General features: G+C 40.7%; 1 protein-coding gene across 3 annotated transcripts in view; it reads left to right on the forward strand.

Annotated features, from left to right (window-relative positions):
• Positions 1–18,396, forward strand: part of C9orf72 (C9orf72-SMCR8 complex subunit) — a 33,352-nt gene extending 14,956 nt beyond the window's left edge. For all 3 annotated transcript variants that reach the window (XM_021160142.3, XM_085839430.1, XM_085839431.1), the window contains 5 exons: positions 4,985–5,101; positions 12,473–12,708; positions 15,508–15,565; positions 16,410–16,519; positions 16,621–18,396. In XM_021160142.3, the coding sequence (XP_021015801.1) occupies positions 4,985–5,101; positions 12,473–12,708; positions 15,508–15,565; positions 16,410–16,519; positions 16,621–16,807 (708 nt within the window). In that variant the 3' untranslated portion in view covers positions 16,808–18,396. The remainder of the gene's footprint in view (positions 1–4,984; positions 5,102–12,472; positions 12,709–15,507; positions 15,566–16,409; positions 16,520–16,620) is intronic.
• The last annotated feature ends 2,714 nt before the right edge of the window (positions 18,397–21,110 follow it).

Consider the following 21,110-nt stretch of genomic DNA (forward strand, 5'->3'; position numbering starts at 1 on the left):
TGTACTGAGGCATATAAAGTTTGCAAGACCAAGGGGCCTCTTTCCACTGATGGCCGACTAGACCATCTTCTGATACATATGCAGCTAGAGACACGAGCTCTGGGGGTACTGGTTAGTTCATATTGTTGTTCCACCTATATGGTTGTAGATCCCTTGAGCTCCTTGGGTACTTTCTCTAGCTCCTCCATTGGGGGCCCTGTGATCCATCCAATAGCTGACTGTCAGCATCCACTTCTGTGTTTGCTAGGCCCAAGCATAGCCTCACAAGAGAAAGCTATATCAGGGTCCTTTCATAAGAATCTTGCTAGTGTGTGCAATAGTGTCAGCCTTTGGAGGATGATTATGGGATGGATCCCCGGATATGGCAGTCTCTAGATGGTCCATCCTTTCGTCTCGCTCCAAACTTTGTCTCTGTAACGCCTTCGGTGGGTGTTGTGTTCCCAATTCTAAGGAGGGGCATAGTGTCCACACTTCAGTCTTCATTCTTCTTGAGTTTCATGTGTTTAGCAAACTGTATCTTATATCTTGGGTATCCTAAGTTTTGGGCTAATATCCACTTATCAGTGAGTACATATTGTGTGAGTTCCTTTGTGATTGTGTTACCTCACTCAGGATGATGCCCTCCAGGTCCATCCATTTGCCTAGGAATTTCATAAATTCATTCTTTTTAATAGCTGAGTAGTACTCCATTGTGTAAATGTACCACATTTTTTGTATCCATTCCTCTGTTGAGGGGCATCTGGGTTCTTTCCAGCTTCTGGCTATTATAAATAGGGCTGCTATGAACATAGTGGAGCATGTGTCCTTCTTAGCAGTTGGAACATCTTCTGGATATATGCCCAGGAGAGGTATTGCTGGATCCTCCAGTAGTACTATGTCCAGTTTTCTGAAGAACCACCAGACTGATTTCCAGAGTGGTTGTACCAGCTTGCAATCCCACCAACAATGGAGGAGTGTTCCTCTTTCTCCACATCCTCGCCAGCATCTGCTATCACCGGAATTTTTGATCTTAGCCATTATGACTGGTGTGAGGTGGAATCTCAGGGTTGTTTTGATTTGCATTTCCCTGATGATTAAGGATGCTGAGCATTTTTTCGGGTGCTTCTCAGCCATTCTGTATTCCTCAGGTGAGAATTATTTGTTTCGAACTTTACCCCATTTTTAATGGGGTTATTTGATTTTCTGGAGTCCACCTTCTTGAGTTCTTTATATATATTGGATATTAGTCCCCTATCTGATTTAGGATAGCTAAAGATCCTTTCCCAATCTGTTGGTGGTCTTTTTGTCTTATTGACGGTGTCTTTTGCCGTACAGAAGCTTTGCAATTTTATGAGGTCCCATTTGTCAATTCTCGATCTTACAACACAAGCCATTGCTGTTCTATTCAGGAATTTTTCCCCTGTGCCCATATCTTCGAGGCTTTTCCCCACTTTCTCCTCTATAAGCTTCACTGTCTCTGGTTTTATGTGGAGTTCCTTGATCCACATGGATTTGACCTTAGTACAAGGAGATAGAAATGGATCAATTTGCATTCTTCTACATGATAACCGCCAGTTGTGCCAGCACCATTTGTTGAAAATGCTGTCTTTTTTCCACTGGATGGTTTTAGCTCCCTTGTCAAAGATCAAGTGACCAGAGGTGTGTGGGTTCATTTCTGGGTCTTCAGTTCTATTCCATTTGTCTCCTTGTCTGTTGCTATACTAGTACCATGCAGTTTTTATCACAATTGCTCTGTAGTACAGCTTTAGGTCAGGCATGGTGATTCCTCCAGAGGTTCTTTTATCCTTGAGAAGAGTTTCCTGGATGTTTTGAGTTAGGATCTTTTTGCGTTTTCTTTTAGGTTTGTTGAAGGATTACTTTCTTTCTTTTTCTAGGACATGGTTTCTGTCCTTGTATTGTTTTTTTTTTTCTGGTATTATCCTTTGAAGGGCTGGATTCGTGGAAAGATAATGTGTGAATTTGGTTTTGTAGTGGAATACTTTGATTTCTCCATCTATGTTAATTGAAAGTTTGGCTGGGTATATTAGCCTGGGCTGGCATTTGTGTTGTCTTAGGGTCTGTATAACATCTGTCCAGGATCTTCTGACTTTCATAGTCTCTGGTGAAAAATCTGGTGTAATTCTGATAGGCCTGCCTTTATATGTTACTTGACCTTTTTCCTTTACTGCATTCAATATTCTATCTTTATTTAGTGCATTTGTTGTTCTGATTATTATATGTCAGGAGGAATTTCTTTTCTGGTCCAGTCTATTGGAGTTCTGTAGGCTTCTTGTATGTTCGTGGGCATTTCTTTCTTTAGGTTTGGGAAGTTTTCTTGTATAATTTTGTTGAAAATATTTGCTGACCCTTTAAGTTGAAAAATCTTCATTCTCATCTACTCCTATTATCGTATGTTTGGTCTTCTCATTGTGTCCTGGATTTCCTGGATGTTTTGAGTTAGGATCTTTTTGCATTTTGCATTTTCTTTGATTTTTGTGCCGATGTTCTCTATGGAGTCTTCTGCACCTGAGATTCTCTCTTCCATCTCTTGTATTCTGTTGCTGATGTTCGCATCTATGGTTCCAGATTTCTTTCCTAGTGTTTCTATCTCCAGCGTTGCCTCACTTTGGGTTTTATTGTGTCTAATTCCCTTTTTCGGTCTAGTATGGTTTTGTTCATTTCCATCACCTGTTTGGTTGTGTTTTCCTGTAATTCTTTAAGGGATATTTGTGTTTCCTCTTTAAGGTCTTCTACCTGTTTAGCAGTGTTCTCCTGTATTTCTTTAAGTGAGTTATTAAAGTCCTTCTTGATGTCCTCTACCATCATCATGAGATATGCTTTTAAATCCGGGTCTAGCTTTTCGTGTGTGTTGGGGTGCCCAGGACTGGCTGAGGTGGGAGTGCTGGGTGAGTGGTCTTGGTTTCTGTTAGTAAGATTCTTACGTGTGCCTTTTGCCATCTGGTAATCTCTGGAGTTAGTTGTTAAAGTTGTCTCTTGTTAGAGCATGTTCTTTTCGTGATTCTGTTATTCTCTACCAGCAGACCTGGGAGACTAGTTCTCTCCTGAGTTTCATTGGTTAGAGCACTCTCTGCAGGCAAGCTCTCAGGGAAGGTGGACAGATATCTGGCATTTGGACCTGCCTCCTGGCAGAAGATGAAGACCTGAAACAGGGCTTGTTCAAGAATCTGTGTAGCTTCTGTAGTCTACACTCTCATCTGCATAGACTAGTCATGGCGGAATCCTGGAACCAAGATGGCTCACCCAGATGCTGTGGAAAAGCCCTCCTGGGATGGGGCAGACACCTCAATTTTGATAATCTATAACTCCTAGTTAATCATAAATTGTTTTGAGAAAAATGTTTAAATGAGATTTTCCTTTTTTGAGTCAGGGTCTCACTATATTGTCTGGGTTGGCCTGCAACTCACTATGTAGATCAGGCTAGTCTCAAACTCACCATAGTCCACTTGCCTCTTATACCCAACTACAGAGATTAAAAATGTACACCATCTTGCCTAACCTTTAATTCTTTTCTCCTATTTTCCAATTGTTGGTTTTTATTCCTGAATGACTTTACCTACTAAACAGTTTGTTATGTGAAGACATGACAGTTTGGCCATGTGAGGTAGGAAACTGTACTGAAGAATATTACCATGAAGCATAGAGTGAATACACACTGCAGCTTTATTGTAAGGCAAATACTCAAGAGTCACAAAAGCAGAGAGAATAAAATGGCTAACCAGATGATTCATTCAGCTTCTGGAGGTGATTTCTACAAACTCTGTGAGTTTTTACCATGTCTATAATGGTGTGAGGGAGCCAACACATGTGATCAAACATTTCCAAACGGTTAGGGCCAAAAATCAGTGGCCATCTTTATAGTCACTGAAGACATACAAATACATATTCATATCAACTGGAACAAACCTAATTTCTTTTTAAATGTTTTACATGGAAATAAGTTAGGGGTTGTTATTTGCATTACAAAGTTACTCATCTCTTTTCTTTTTTTTTTTTCTTTCTTTTTTTTTTTTTGAGAGCAAGCCTGTGTACTTATATGAACTTTAATTTGCCAAATTCATAATTCTTATTCAATCATTTATGACAGAATGCTAAAACTCTCATTATATTTTAGCTAGGCATTTAGAGTTGTTATGCGTAACCCCAAAAAGTAGCTTTCCACTTGAGATGCTGAAGGCCTTGGGTTCTGTGGGTTGTCATCGTGGTTGGCTTTATGAAAAGAGAAAGGCTTCATTGTTTGAGCATCACTTAAATATTTTTTCACATTTCATCTTCTTTTAGGTTGAGTAGCTTATCCTTGATCATTTCATTTTTGGGAGACAAGTTGTCACTACTCTAGTTGAAAAGTGCTGTCTTGAAGCTGTCTCTGGCTGTGGTCAGAGTTCCAGCACAGCCGCACAGCTGGTTACCTTTCTCTGTACAGCTCTAGGCCAACTCTTCTTACTGGCGACCATTTCTAAACCCACCATTCACTTGTTCCCCATGAAAGTGAGTAGGGTTTTTTCTGTGGAAGATTTTGGGCAGTCCTGGTGCCACTTTGCATCAGATAATAGTTCCCTCATTGTAACACGCAGTTTATTCTCCAGAGCGGTCTGCCCACTCCAAAGGCAGTAGGTGCTGGGTAGAGATATGCCAAGTATCACACTAGGCTATGACTGCTCACTCGGGTCACTCGGATGAAGCTTTCATGGCCAAATACAGTTGGGAAAAGGACAAATATTCTTCACTTAGAGAGCAACAATAGTTATTCAAGTGTAGCAAGTTCTGAGATTCCATGCAGTTGATTTACCAGCTACTTCCTAAACTTAACTGGCCACAAAATCCCTTTGTAAGCAGTATGTTGATTTGACTCATGCCCTGCCAAAGGATACTCCTTACTTGGGAACTGTTTTAATGATGGCAACAAAAATTTCTATTTAAATTTATTTCATAAGCAAGCAAAGGTCTTTTTACTTCATATTCCAATGCTGACTCTTTTCCTCTCTAGATAGTAAGAACGCTGTGCCTTTTTCTGACACCAGCAGAGAGGAAATGCTCCAGGCTGTGTGAAGCAGAATCATCCTTTAAGTACGAATCGGGACTCTTTGTGCAAGGCTTGCTAAAGGTACACTTGGCGGTCATTTATCATGTGTGACGCAACAAGTAGAGAAGATGGAGGGTACAAATAATCACTGAGAGGCTTTGGAAAGTATATTGTTAGCATTTAATGTCTCATAGTTTTAGTTGTCTGGGGACTGGTTTGTTTTCATCGTTCTGTGCATGAAGTGTATGTCTTAGGGATTTATAGTTAGTATCATCTATGAAACACCATGGGATAATATTTATATTTCACTTGGTCCCCTCTAGCTATGTGTCTGGCCTCAGTGCTTTCTTTGTAAATACATGCTTGAATCAGACTGAGCCTCTGAAATGATAATGTTCCTTTTGCTTACTGAGTGGATATGAATATGCACCATACTTACTCATTGTAATAAATTAAAATGTCTCTTAAGGATGTAAACATAGCAAAATGAAACAAAACAAAAGTGATGCTGTTATAGGTACCCTAACTGACCTTGTGTATTCAAGGAGCATTCCTACTTCTGTGATACAAAAGCTGTCTACACTGGGCAGATCTACAACCAGCATTATACCAAATAGAGAACCACTGAAATCACTTTATCAAAGATGAGAAACAAGATAATAATGTCTACTTTCACAGCTTTTATTCAGGTCTAATATCATAAGTTTTTGCCAAAGCAAAAATGAAAACATAGACTCTGGGCTGAGGCTTTACCTTAGCAGTAAAGTGCTTACTTAGCATATACATAAATGAGAAATTCAGTCCAGGACAGGATGTAGAGCACCACCCCAAAACAAATTACTTTTTTTTGTATACCAGAGATGAAATTACTGAGGAAAAAAAAATGAAGAAAGTGATTATACTCCCAGTAGCTACAAACTAAACAGCCCCAAAGATGAAGTGAGTGATGCCTGCTGTGACAATTATAAAATGAAAGAAGTAAAGATGAACAAATGAAGGGAAGACATCCAGTACTCAGGACTGAAAGACTGCTGCTAAATGCCTATCCAACCCAGAGCTCTCTGCAGACTCTGGACAGATCCACTCTAGATGTGAAGATGGTTTTTTTGGTTTTTTTGGTTTTGGTTTTTTTTTGGTTTTTTTTTTTTTGGTTTTTGGTTTTTGGTTTTTCAAGACAGGGTTTCTCTGTGTAGCCCTGGCTGTCCTGGAACTCACTCTGTAGACCAAGCTGGCCTTGAACTCTCGAACTCAGAAATCCGCCTGCCTCTGCCTCCCAAATGCTGGGATTAAAGGCATGTGCCACCATGCCCAGCTTTTTGTGAAGATGTTCTTAACAGAACTAGAAATAAGTACCCCTTGGTTTGCTGTCCTTCTGACCTGCAGTGTCCCCAAAGGCTCACATGTGCTGAACATTTCATCTTAGCTGGTGCCACTGTTGGGAAGTGATGGAAATTCGAGGAATTGTAGTCTTGTTGAGATGTTTCTCATTAAGGCACTGGGGGCATGCCTATGGAGCATATAGTAGGAACCTGGTTTGCAACCTCTCCCCTCTCCATCCAGGCTCTCCCCTGTGCACCTGGCCTTGTTGTTCTGCCACTCCATGAACCCAAAGTAAAGTGGACTATGCCCTTAGACTGTAACAGTGAGTCAGAAGAGACATTTCCTCTTTAAAGTTGAGTTTTCTGGGTGCTTTGTCATGTTAATGGAGTCTGATTAGTACAGACCCTGAGTAGGCAGGGCAGTCTTATGCAGAAACATCAAAGCTGGTAGCATAGATGTACCTAATTTCACAACAGACACTGATGGACTCAGTTTGGAGTCCTCAAGACTTACAGTAAGAATATACATCAGAGATATGGAGCTCTCTTACAGTGGTGCTCTGGGAGAACTGGCCATCCTGTGAAGAAAAGCCAGAGTGGCTCATTCTCACCAGACACAAACTGAGCTGATAAGACGCTTGAACCTGAGATCCTGGTCACCAGCCACTAGAAGAAAACTTAGGAAAAATAATTCAACATGTCATTCTGGGGAAAAGGGTTGTTTTGGTTTTGTTTTTGTTTTTTTAGTATATTCCCCCAAATCAAAAACAACAAAACCCAAACTTGACAGATGACATCACACTGCATAGCTTTTGCACAACCAAGAAAGTAACCTGCAGAGTGCAGTAATAACCCACAGACGGAGAGGAGATACTTGTGGGCAGTTTATCACACAGGTCAATATAAGCAAGTACTGATAGTGTGGACATCTCCAAAGAAGATATGAAAATAACTGGTATATATGAAGTAGTACTTAGCATTGCTGCGTATATGGTAAATTCAAAACCATGATGAGATATTGCCCCCACTTAGATGGATATTATCAAAACAACATCAAAAAGTGACAAATGCTTTCAAAGATAAGGGGAAAGTGTACTTGCAGGAATTTAAATTATTAATTTGCCATTCAAGAGGATAGGATGACAGTTTAAATTATAAAACTAGAAGTGGTAGAGCAGTCACCTAGAACATACAAGGTTCAGCACTATAATAAATTAGCAATTAGACATTTGAAGCAACAATCTCACCACTAGACAAGTCCTAAAAGAAATGGACTCGGTATGTGGATGAAGCCCGGGCACCTTCATCTGTGTTGCAGCAGAGTCACCATGCAGGATCAGTCTAAACGCCCATGCACAGATGAATGGTATATAGCCACAGTGAAGTGTTTAACCACAAAAAGGAAAGTCAGTTGTGATAAGTGAAACAAGCCAGGCACAGAAAGATAAATGCTGCATGTTATCATTATGTGTAAAAGCTAAAACGTTTATCTCATACAAGTAGAAGGTAAATACGGAGACTACCAGAACTTATAAAGGGTTCTAGGAAAAAGCTATAGAAAGGCTCAGGGTTGAATAACTAAAATTATACCTAAAATAACTAAAAGAATAGCTTACAATGTTCTGTAGCACTGTAGAATAATTGTGACAGTTTGTTGTATTTTTCTGGTTTGTGTATGGGGGAGAGAAAGTATGTGGACAGAGGTTGATATCAAGTGTCTGACTCTGCACTGCATTATTTTAGGCAGGGTCTCTCTCTAACCTTTGAATGGACAGGCTAGGCAGTGGTGCCCTAACATCTACCTGTCCATACATCTCCCAATACTAGGTTATAAGTACACTGGGCTATAAGTACAGGTTGTAGGTATAGATATAGGTTACAGGTATAGGTATAGGCTGCTGCAACTGATTACATGGGTGCTGGGAACCTAACATAGGTTGGGTCCTCATGTTTACACAGAAATCAGTACTTTGCCTACTGAGTCATTTCCCCAGTTCTAGTTTTTGTTTTTTAAATAGCTAGTAATTGGAATTGTGAATGTTCCTAACAAAAGAAAATGATAACTATCTGAGATGCTAGGTATGATGAGTGAATCACACTTTGTGTGCATGTACTGAAATTCATTGTACCCTGAAAATACAAGAATTGCTCTGTGTTGATTGGCTAGATGCATGTGTATTAGTCAGCAATCTCTAGAGTAACAAAACTTAGATATATGGGATGTATTAGACTTTTGGCCTTACAGGCCAAGATCCAGCTAATCCAACAGTGGCGGGCTGTGAACAGTAAGTCTAAGAATCCAATAGTTGTTCAGTCCACAAGGCTGGATGGCTCAGCTGCCTTCTGTATACAGCAGAATCCCAAAGAAATAAGCGCCAATGCTAGTGAGGAATGGTCTTGCTAGCAAAGTGAAGGTGAAGGTAATCAGGCAGAAGACAAGAGCTTCCTTTTTCCGTGTCCTTATATAGGCTCCTAGCAGAACAAGTGGCCCAGACTAGATGTGGATTAAATGTTTTGGGTTTGGTTTGGTTTGGTTTGGCTTTTCGAGACAGGGTTTCTCTGTATAGCCCTGGCTGTCCTGGAACTCACTTTGTAGACCAGGCTGGCCTCGAACTCAGAAGTCTGCTTGCCTCTGCCTCCCGAGTGCTGGGATTAAAGGCGTGCACGCCACTACGCCCGGCTCAATGGCATTAAATGGCATGTCTTTTCCTATCTCAAATGATCTGGATTAAAACAGTGTCTTCCTACCTCAAAGGTATGGATTAGGAGTGGATCTTTCTACTTCAGATTAAGTTAAACTCTCTCACAGGTGTGCCCTCTACTTTTGGATTTTTGGTTCTAGATGGAGTCAAGATGACAACCAAAAGTAACTATTACAAGTCCACTCAATATCAGCTTGATACACAATGATATCTCCTTATGTCATAATTAATTTCCAAATGAAAACAATAACCAGGTCATAAAAATACCTAAACATGAATAACTATTCCACATACAATCAGAAATGCATTCATTATATATTTAACCAGGTCCTAATTACACCTAACGTGATATAACTATTCTTCATACATCAGCAAACATGATAAATTTACAATAGGTGGCAATGTCTTATTCTTTTAATATCTCAAACTGAAATATGATAACCATTGATGTTATCTTAATTGATGTTATATCATATGATAAAGAAATTGATGAAAGAAAGCACAAATATCTGTATAAATACATTCTTAAGAAAATAGGACAGAAACTCTGTCAATTATAATCATCTTTTCTGCAACTAGTCATGTGGCCTTAGTATTTATAACTACCTTCCTCTGCTAAACCATTTTGTATGTTCTCCACCCTTGGCAAGAACCTCAGCAGGTCTTGGCTCTTTTCCTGGAGGAGTGACCCATACCTTCATTCCTTACATGTACGTGCCCTTTGTCATCCTGCCTGGGCTAGGTTGTTGTAACATTGACTTTAATCACAGGACATGGTAGCACCAACACATGCCCCAAAGGATCTCCTGCACTGTAGACATAATCTTTCTTACCTCCATGGTGGGGAGGCAGTCCCAATTAATTCTCCTTGGTAATCTGCATCAGTCACACCTCCTAACACTGTTATTCCTTTCTTAGCCGGTTGACTTAAGGGTATCAGAAGTCCAAAGTTGCCAGAGGAAAATCTGAGCTTCCAGTTCAATGTAATGTTGTTCTAGGCAAACAGAATTTAAGGTCTCAGGAATAGGAAGCAAAAACTTCCCATGGATCACTACAGGGTGAGAGTGAATAGAATTATTCTCTTTTCTACCACTTGATTCCTGGACCTATGGATCCTGGTATCAAAGAAAATGGCTCATATATTGTACACTGATTCAGAGCATGCCTGCTGGAAAACCCTGCCCCAGCCCTTCACACTGCTGCCATCAAATTGTCACCTGTGTCTTCCTGGTACCAACTTTTGTCCTGGTTAGGGTTTCTATTGCTGTGAGGAGACACCGTGACCACCAAAGCAACTTGGGGAGAAATGGGTTTATTCAGCTTACGCTTCTACATCACAGCTCATCATCAAAGGAAGTCAGGACAGGAGCTCAAGCAGGGCAGGAATCTGAGGCCGCTGATTCAGAGGCCATGGAGGAAAGCTGCTGCCTGGCTCACTCCCTAGGCTTGCTCAGACTGTTTATAGAACTCAGGACCACCAGCCCTGGGGTGGCCCCACCTGCAATGGTTTGGGCTCTCCCTCAGGAATCACAATTGCCCCACAGACTTGCCTACAGCCTAAGCATTTTGGAAGCATTTTCTCTTTGAGTCTGCCTCCTCTCTGATGACTCTAGCTTTTGTCAAGTTGAAGCAAAAGTAGACAGGCCTTAAACTCACAACAATCCACCTGCCTCGATCTTCTGAGTGCTAATATTATATCAATTTAAAATTTAAATATAACATATAAAGGGTAATAGAAAGGACTAGATTCATGTAATGGATACAAGTTATGGAAGATGTGTGTGTGTGTTTCTAGTTTAATTCTGTCATGAATTTTTTCTTGTAGGTGGTAGGTAAGTGCATGGAATTCATTTGATACTGAAAGGGTAAATTGAATGTGGAGCCCCACAGCTTCTGTTCCACATGCCTATTATAACTGTAGAAATTCATGGATTAGTATAGACGTTGAGTCTGGTTAATTTTGGTGTGTGATATTTATATATATTTGCAAGATTTCTTATAATTAAGTTTACAAAATTAGAAACTTATCTTAAAAAATGAATTCTTGCAAATAAAAATTTAGCTTTTGGTGATTGGATTATTAATATGGTTGATGTTTACCTAGAAAGTTAAAGGCCCTGAGTTCAGTCTCCACTTTCACCCCCAAAATGAAAATCAGCTTTTGGGTTTCAGGTCATGAGCTCAGAATTAAAGAAAGCACATTTCAGCTGGGCGTGGTGGCGCACGCCTTTGATCCCAGCACTTGGGAGGCAGAGGCAGGTGGATTTCTGAGTTCAAGGCCAGCCTGGTCTACAGAGTGAGTTCCAGGACAGCCAGGGCTATACAGAGAAACCCTGTCTCGAAAAAACAAAAAAAAAAAAAAAAAAAAAAAAACCACATTTCTAGCTTTGCTTTTACAAATCTTAATTTTACCAATTTCCTTTAAAGTCACAATGAATTATACAGTACTTCCTAGCACCCCTTGTTCAATTAGATAATGTTATTTCTGAAAGAGCTCCCTCTACACAGGGCACAGAGCAAGTGCAAAACTGTGATTGAGTGAAATACCTGCGAGTTCTCCAAGCAAAGCTAGGTCATGTTGGCCTATTTGCTTTAGCTGTCACATTGGGTTCTTAGACCCCTACATCCCTTCCCACCTGTATCCTCTCTAATTCCTTCCAACCCCACAACACTAGGTAGGAGAGAAAGAAGGTTAGTGGTGGAAGTTTGCACACATCTCTTTAGACTACTTCCTACTGATCAGGGGTGTTAGGTCCCTGAGGCAAGTCCAGGCTTCATTGTCAGGATATCTCCAACTTCTTCTTCTTATCTCTTTGCTCACAAAGTTTATCACAAGTTGATAAACTACAACAACAGGAACCAGCAGTAGCAAGGACATCAGAGTTGTATAGCTTTCCAGAAAATACTCTGATATACAGTAATTATCCTAGCCTTTAAGAGTGAAAGATTTGGCAGCCTCTATGTTCTACAGTCAGCATAATACCTTGTATACAGCAGGTATTTGCTGCATGGTAAGTGGCTGCCCGGCTACCTAGAAAGAGGTAAATATTTTTCCTATTAACACACATATTCATTTAGATATAGGAAGAAGATAAAACAATGGAGAAAGGCAATCATAATTTTACAGACCAGCAAGTAAACGCATTAACTTGGCATGGGTCTTTGTAGTCTTTTTCCTTCAGTGCCCACACCCTACAGTTGGATTGCATGTGGCATGCTCTGACCCACTTTTTATGGTATACTGTGTACTTTCACTGTCAACACAAACAGTAGTGGCTGGATTTATATACAGTAACAGCTTGAAGGTTATTTCTGAACAAGCCCTGTACCAGATTCACAGGAGTATGCATCTCTTATCATTATTATATTCTTTTAGCAATTGCTTCCCTCAGTTGGCATGTGGTCAGTGAGTTCTCTCTTCCTTCTGACAGGATGCAACAGGCAGTTTTGTCCTACCCTTCCGGCAAGTTATGTATGCCCCGTACCCCACCACGCACATTGATGTGGATGTCAACACTGTCAAGCAGATGCCACCGTGTCATGAACATATTTATAATCAACGCAGATACATGAGGTCAGAGCTGACAGCCTTCTGGAGGGCAACTTCAGAAGAGGACATGGCGCAGGACACCATCATCTACACAGATGAGACCTTCACTCCTGATTTGTATGTGACGCTTGGCCTTAGGTGTCATTGTTAAACAACATAAAACTTTTCTCATTTATGAGTAAAAATAGTGCAAGTTGTATTTAAAAGAAAAGAAATATGACAAGCACATACTCAGGCACTTTTTCTTTATTTTCTTAACTTTAAGGTTTTTTAAAAAGATTTCTTTATTATTATATCTAAGTACACTGTAGCTGTCTTCAGACACACCTGAAGAGGGCGTCAGATCTCATTACAAAGGGTTGTGAGCCACCATGTGGTTGCTGGGAATTGAACTCAGGACCTTTGGAAGAACAGTCAGTGCTCTTACCTGCTGAGCCATCTTGCCAGCCCCAACTTTAAATTTTTTTATACTATTATTTTTAGACAGTCTCACTGGGCCTGATGACTTATATAGGTGGCCTGGAACTCACTATATAGATCAGGCTAGCCCTCAACTCCCAGATATCCACCTGCCTCTGCCACCCAAGTACTAGGAATAAAGGCGTGTGCCTCCATACCTAGCCTAAATCTTCATTTCTTAAAAATACTGCTTCACTAAGATAGGTAAAGATTTCCACTTAAAAATAAATACTTAGCAAATATACCGATCTCCTTATTGCTTAATGCAGGGCCAGCTTAATAGTTATCAGTCAGTTATCAGTGCCAGCCCCTACTGCTGGGAATTTAGTGTATAACGTTCATTGTATGCTAGACTGAAGTAATTCTAAGTATTTTTTCCTGGGTGTGAATATCAAACACAGAAAAGTAGTTGAAATTTATAAAGAGAACAGTTTTTTTCTTTGCATTTTATATTTTGCTATTTATTTCTTACCATAAGATGTGAGCAGCAAAGTAAAAGGCAGTAAGTGCTGATGGGTTTGGAAGAACTTAGGATTTTTAATTATAAAACTTCAAGAAAGCATTTCAATGGTGGTCTAGAGTCTAAAAAAGAATAGCGAGGCCGTATTCCTGTTCTCTCGGATCAATCAAGAGCTTGAAATGGTGTGAGTCCTTAGTATACACTGAAAAGACGCTAAGTGTGGTCATCCCGGGTGGAGGGCTTTAGGCAGCAGTGATCCTGGAGCAATGGGTGTCACCGTGTGTCTGAAGAAAGCAGAGCTGAAACAAGAAGCATGGTAGGGACACCAGCAGCCACAGTAACCTGCTGCCTAGAGGCACAGTAGGAACACGCTGCCCAGAGGTCCCTGTGTGGGGCTGCAAAATTAAAAGAACCCATTCTACACAGCTCTGCTGTGCTCTCGTTCGTGCTTAGAAAGGTTGAGAGGAATTGTTTCAGAAGAGGAATCGTTCAAATTGAACTCTTATGTCACTAGTTCACATACTGGCAATCTTGGAAAACATAGAAGTTTTCTCACTGAGCCTGCGTGCCTGCGTCTTCCTCATGACTAATATACTTGAAGTCCTGTTTATTTTTTGAGTTGATTGTTTAGAATCTCTTCTCAGGAAATGAGGTAAACTTGAATGGATTTGCACCATGTTAGTGTTCTTGTTTTGAATATGTTTGTTTGGACGATTTGAAAAAAAAAAGCAACTGTTCAGCTCTTCTGGCATGACAAAATCATGTCATGAATTTTAGAATTTTATTTCCAGTTCTAAGTAAATGTTTTGAATATAAAATTGTCAGAAATATTTTCAGCCACAAGATTATATCTTCTATCATTGTGGGCTCATGATAGTATCAGTGTGGTTTAAATAATATTCACTTTTGAGTCTGGGAGGTTTGAGGTTTCAGACTCAGGGACTCACACACTGGGCAATTACTGTACCACTCCGCAGTTGTTTATTAGTACCACAGAGTAATTCCCAGTTAAGTTGGTTTTAATTTTAACCTTTTGAAGATAAAAGCAGTCTGATAATACATTAAAGTCAGACATTTCCTTGGAGATAGTCTTTCCCTTTCCAGCTTTTTGTGATCCAGATCTCATTCAGTAAAACAGAAATTGGAAAATAGTGGACTTAAGTTCTAAGGGATCCACAAACCCTGTGACTGTGCTGTCAGTTTTCAGCCAGTAACCATGAAGTGCTGGCGTCCCTTCCATTTGGTGCACTCATCCCTTAAGGCTGAGAGGTGTGCTGCTCTCCTGTCTATTTCCCTCTTCCCCATGGTTCCTGGGCAGTGATCTCTACCATCTGAGTCTTGCTTTGCATTTATCTTACTGTGATAAATGTTACATTTTCCCTCTGACATGAATACAGTAGCCTAGGGAAAGACAGAAGTAAAACATTGAAAGGGAATGGGGGCTGAGAAAAACTAGTCTTGGTCATTAGCTTCTGGTCTGGCCAGCATGCTGAAGTGGGTCACCTCAGTTGGCCATTTTGTCTGAACGTTACATGCCAGCCAGCCTTAGCTGAGGTAGTAATAACTTATGCTGCTGGCTCATACTTACAGATGGTAAGTCTCTTGACCTGAGGCAAATGTGTAAGGTGAGGGTTCTAAACGCATTGATAGACAGGCACATGCCCTGCCTGGATAGCCTCAAAACACAAACAGTGTAAAAATGTACCCTTGCGTTACAATGGATCTGTGTGTGTTTGTGTTTATTTTGTGTGCATTAAGTATGTATATGCATGCATGTTTATATTGTGCACATTGAGTGTATGCATGTGTGTTTACACTTATTTTGTGTGCACTGAATACTGAACCCAGGGCCTCCTGCAAACTAAGTATGCATTCCAAATACACACATCTGTATTCTTACACATCTGTTTATAAAACCTCAACTTTTTTACTAGAGCAAGAAGTTGTGGAATGTAACTCTGTAAAACTGTTTAATATCTGAACCTTTTTCTTCTTAGGAATATTTTCCAAGATGTCTTACACAGAGACACTCTAGTGAAAGCCTTCCTGGATCAGGTAAATATGATGCCACCCATTGCCAGACAAAAGAACATTAGAGATTTTCTTTTAAAATATGTCCCACAGTGCCTACAGAATATATAAAAAGCACCAAAGAAAGTGCTAGAGGCCTTTCTAAAGTCTGTAAATGGATTCCTCTTTGAATTATTAATGGGAAATAGCCTGTATATTAACCGTTAAAGCAGCATTCTCCATCCTAGAGGTTGCTTCAGGTCCAACCCTATGCCTTTAGAATTTTTGTGGTTGATGAAGAGAGGGGTGTGCTTTCATTTGTGTTAATTGAATTGAAAATATTCTTAAAACTTAGGTTACTTCTGCTTAAATGGTAGCATCCCTATTGTGTCTGTTTTTAAAAGTATCTGATGAGTTACACATGTGGAGATGGTAATGGGTTGTATGCGATTTGTTTCTGTACGTAACCAGAGCTTTGTCATAACAGCACTCTGGAAATCAGGCCAAGATCCGGTGCCATAGACATAGAGTGGAGATGAGGAGAGCCTCGTGTTCACTGGGACTTGTGGGTCTGGGTCTGTGTGAAGTGAGGACAGCCTGTTGTCATATAATCCCATGTCTCTGAAGCTGAAAAGTCCCCTCCTCCTCTACTCCACACAACCTGAAGTCATTGACTTAGTTATTTCCATAATAAAATAAGGAGATTTTTAAGGCAGAATACAAGATCTAAGTGCATTAAAACAGGGAATCTGAAAAGCGGACAGTGGGTTTCCAGACATTTGCCACTACCATAGTCTTGCCCTTTGGAAATCAGAAGAAATGGCTGTAATGGGTGTTGTGTGTCAGATCAACAATGTCACGAAAGCTGCACTGTCTTGTGTCCTTGCAGGTCTTCCATTTGAAGCCTGGCCTGTCTCTCAGGAGTACTTTCCTTGCACAGTTCCTCCTCATTCTTCACAGAAAAGCCTTGACACTAATCAAATACATCGAGGATGATACGTGAGTCCCGCTTCTCTAGAGGAAAGCCTTTATGTTCGTTCCCTTTGAACATTGTCTGTATTCTAATGCGGAGGTTTTTGTCTGTTTTGTTTTGTTTATAGGCAGAAGGGGAAAAAGCCCTTTAAGTCTCTTCGGAGCCTGAAGATAGATCTTGATTTAACAGCAGAGGGCGATCTTAACATAATAATGGCTCTAGCTGAGAAAATTAAGCCAGGCCTACACTCTTTCATCTTTGGGAGACCTTTCTACACTAGTGTACAAGAACGTGATGTTCTAATGACCTTTTGACCGTGTGGTTTGCTGTGTCTGTCTCTTCACAGTCACACCTGCTGTTACAGTGTCTCAGCAGTGTGTGGGCACATCCTTCCTCCCTCATCCTGCTGCAGGACAGGGTACACTACACTTGTCAGTAGAAGTCTGTACCTGATGTCAGGTGCATCGTTACAGTGAATGTCTCTTCCTAGAATAGATGTACTCTCTTAGGGCCTTATGTTTACAATTATCCTAAGTACTATTGCTGTCTTTTAAAGATATGAATGATGGGATATACACTTGACCATAACTGCTGGTTGGATTTTTGTTTTGTTTTGTTTGTTTTTTTGGAAACTTATGATTCCTGGTTTACATGTACCACACTGAAACCCTCGTTAGCTTTACAGATAAAGTGTGAGTTGGCTTCCTGCCCCTCTGTGTTCTGTGGTATGTGCGATTACTTCTGCCACAGCTAAACATTAGAGCATTTAAAGTTTGCAGTTCCACAGAAAGGAACTTAGTCTGACTACAGATTAGTTCTTGAGAGAAGACACTGATAGGGCAGAGTTGTAGGTGAAATCGTTGTTAGCCCTTCCTTTATAGATGTAGTCCTTCAGATTCGGTCTGTATAGAAATGCTGAGGAGTCATGCATGGGCCCTGAGTATCGTGACCTGTGACAAGCTTTTGGTTGGTTTATTGTAGTTCTGTCAAAGAAAGTGGCATTTGTTTTTATAATTGTTGCCAACTTTTAAGGTTAATTTTCATTATTTTTGAGCCAAATTAAAATGTGCACCTCCTGTGCCTTTCCCAATCTTGGAAAATATAATTTCTTGGCAGAGGGTCAGATTTCAGGGCCCAGTCACTTTCATCTGACCATCCTTTGCACGGCTGCCGTGTGCCTGGCTTAGATTAGAAGTCCTTGTTAAGTATGTCAGAGTACACTCGCTGATAAGATCTTTGAAGAGCAGGAAAGCGTCTTGCCTCTTTCCTTTGGTTTCTGCCTGTACTCTGGTGTTTTCCATGTTACCTGCATCATAGGAACAGCAGAGAAATCTGACCCCAGTGCTATTTTTCTAGGTGCTATTATGGCAAACTCAAGTGGTCTGTTTCTGTTCCTGTAACGTTCGACTATCTTGCCAGCTGTGAAGTACTGATTAGTGGAGTTCTGTGCAACAGCAGTGTAGGAATATACACAAACACAAATACGTGTTTCTATTTAAAACTGTGGACTTAGCATAAAAAGGGAGAATATATTTATTTTTTACAAAAGGGATAAAAATGGACCCCATTCCTCACCCACCAGATTTAGCCAGAAAAAGCATTCTATTCTGAAAGGTCACAGGGCTTTGGCATTACAAATCAGAACAACACACACTGACCATGATGGCTTATGAACTAACTGCAAGGCACTCCGTCATGGTAAGCGGGTAGATTCCACCTTCTAGTGTGCCGCTCATTGCTTTACACAGTAGAATCTTATTTAAGTGCTAATTGTTGTCTTTTGCTGGTTTACTGTGTTGTTATAGAAAATGTAAGCTGTACAGTGAATAAGTTATTGAAGCATGTGTAAACACTGTTATATATCTTTTCTCCTAGATGGGGAATTTTGAATAAAATACCTTTGAAATTCTGTGTGTGTTTTAGTTCATTATTTAGGAAAAATGCTGCTGTGAAAGGGGGCGTGATCGGCTTCCTATTCTGCTGACAGTCATGTTGAACGCAACCCATTGGTTTTCATCTTCGCCCCCAACACCCTTTGGTTTTTTGTGACAGGGTTTCTCTGTATGACTCGGGCTGTCCTGGAACTCACTCTGTAGACCAGGCTGGCCTCGAGCTCAGAAATCCGCCTGCCTCTGCCTCCCAAGTGCTGGGAGGCAGTTGCCCCACCAACTAGTCTTCTTTTTTTCAAAGAAGATATTTAAAGCTAATGAATAATGCTAGACTCTTACATCTTAAAAAAAAAAAAAAAAAAAGGAAAAGAAAAGAAAAGTAATCACACTGCCCAGTGTGTAGTGTGTTATGCATGCTTCTACTTCCGGTACTTGGGAGATGGGGGCGGAAGGATGTGAAGCTCCAGAGCAGCTTCAAATACAGAGTTCAAGACCCGCTGAGCTACATGAGGCTACACGAGCCTGCCTTTAAAAACATAAAGATAAAGCGTTCGTCTTAACTTCCAGTATTGCACCTTGATTCCCCCTTCATATTTCACATACAAAATAATTCTTAAATTTTTTTTGAAAAATGTTCTACTGAGGCCAGAGAGACAGTTCACTTGGTAAAGGTGCCTGTTGCCAAACGTGCACCTCTGATGCCATGTGTGCACTAAAACATGCACATGTGTGCACACACATTTTTTAAGTTCCTATTACAATGATAGTAATATAATTTAAACTGATTTATTCTCCCCAAGTCATTGATACGGGTGCCCAACGTAAAATCCAGACGCTGAACAAAGCAGTTTTAGGTGCTTTAAGTTGGAAAGCAAGAAACGGAGATTGACACTGTCACTCCAAGAGAACTCTCTTCATAGTAGCGAGATCGGCTGTGGAGTGAAGATGCTCAGAGGCTGGGAACGCACACAGCTCAGGAGTGGACAGCATCCCCTGGCCTCAACTCCTAACACTGGGAAAGCATAGGGCTCTCAGATCTGAGGAAACAAAACCATACAAAGCTGTTGCAAGCTAAACAGAAAAATAGTGGCATTGCACAGACTGATTCTCCTCCCAATCTGCTGAGTGTGGGTGGCTTGAGAGAATGAAGAGAGCTACTGGCCTCAGGTAACAGTGCTTCCCACAGGACTGTCTCAGGCTGCCATCACCATACCTAGCATTTTAGATGTGACAGAGCTAAGGCTTGACACACAGCCAAAAACTACTCACATTCCATTTCATCCCCAGCTGTTCTGTCATCGCTAAGCACATAGCATTTATCACAGTTCTTCCCTGTGGTAGGAACTCAGCACTGTTGAGTTGAAAGGCATTGAAAAAGCTCAAGACTATGTTCTCAAACGTTTTTTAAGCTCTTTTTAAAACCAGCTTATAATGAAAGCTTTGGATTGCTTATTAACATGCACTAACTTCATATACACATTTAGTGGTTTTGTACATGCACTAAGCATACTCTGGTTAGAACCTGTCTCCTTTGGTCCACCCTCCCCACTGTTTTCAGCCTCTATTCCACCTTCCATACGTCTCTAGATCCACACGTGAGAGGGAACACTCAGAGCCTTGTCTTTCTGTATCTGGGATATCTCACTTAACATGATATTCTCCAGTTCTGTTCCATCCATTTCATTGCAAAGAGCAAGATTTCACTCTACAGCCAAATAACACACTTGTCCATGTATATTCATATTTTTCCTTATTCATCTGTTGAATGGCACAAGACTGATATCTTGGGTAATATCTATGTGGACTTCTAGTCTCTGAGAACAGAGACACAGTAAATATGACAGTGATCTTTTTGGTATAATTTCACTTCCTTTGGTTATATGTCCAGAAATGGGATTGATTGATCATCTGGCAGATCCATTTGTGGGTGTGTGGGTGTGTGTGTGTGTGTGTGTGTGTGTGTGTGTGTGTGTTCACATGTGTAGGCATAAATGTAAGAGTATGTACATAGACAAATGGCCCATTCCTGTAAAGGACAAGTTGACACTGGATATCATCCTCAGTGACTATTTACTGAGGCTGGGTTGTTTGCTGAACCTGGAGCTTGTAGACTCAGCTAGTCTAGGGAACTTATCACAAGGGTCCTCTGTCTTCAGCTTTCAAACACTGGGATTATGAGGTGCCTGGTCGGCTTTTTTTATGTGGGTGCTAAGAGTCTGCACTACAGTCCTTTTGCTGGCATAGCAAGCACATTACCCAGATCCATTTCCCCATCCATCCCCCATGTTTAGCTTGTTAAGGAACCTCCCTATACTATTCTCTATAATAGCCCTACTGGTTTACACTTAATTACACTGTAGCAAAACACCTGAGAAAAGTCACTTTACAGAAGGACATACACATTTGGGTCTATGAGGTCCACAGTCACTTGGTCTGTTGTTTCTGAACCTGTAGTAAAACAGAGCACCCTGCTTGGGAGCGGACAGAGGAGCAAAGCTGTTGATTAAGGCCGTCCCTGCAAGCTCTATGCTAGCAAAGAAATGAACTCCGTCAAGCAAGAAGGGGACAGAGCTCAGCATGAGCCTGACACCAGGCCAGTTTAGTTTAGCGGTATTTAAGTACAGTACAATTTTGGAAAAAAAGGTTTTCCGGAAAAAACTATCCCAATCCTATGTGCACAATAAAGTTTAAGGCATTACTGCATCAAAAGTCTTTTGCAAAGTACATG

This window comes from Mus caroli, unplaced genomic scaffold (assembly GCF_978045245.1).
Source record: "Mus caroli unplaced genomic scaffold, Mus_caroli_1 scaffold_6, whole genome shotgun sequence".
NCBI lineage: Eukaryota > Metazoa > Chordata > Mammalia > Rodentia > Muridae > Mus > Mus caroli.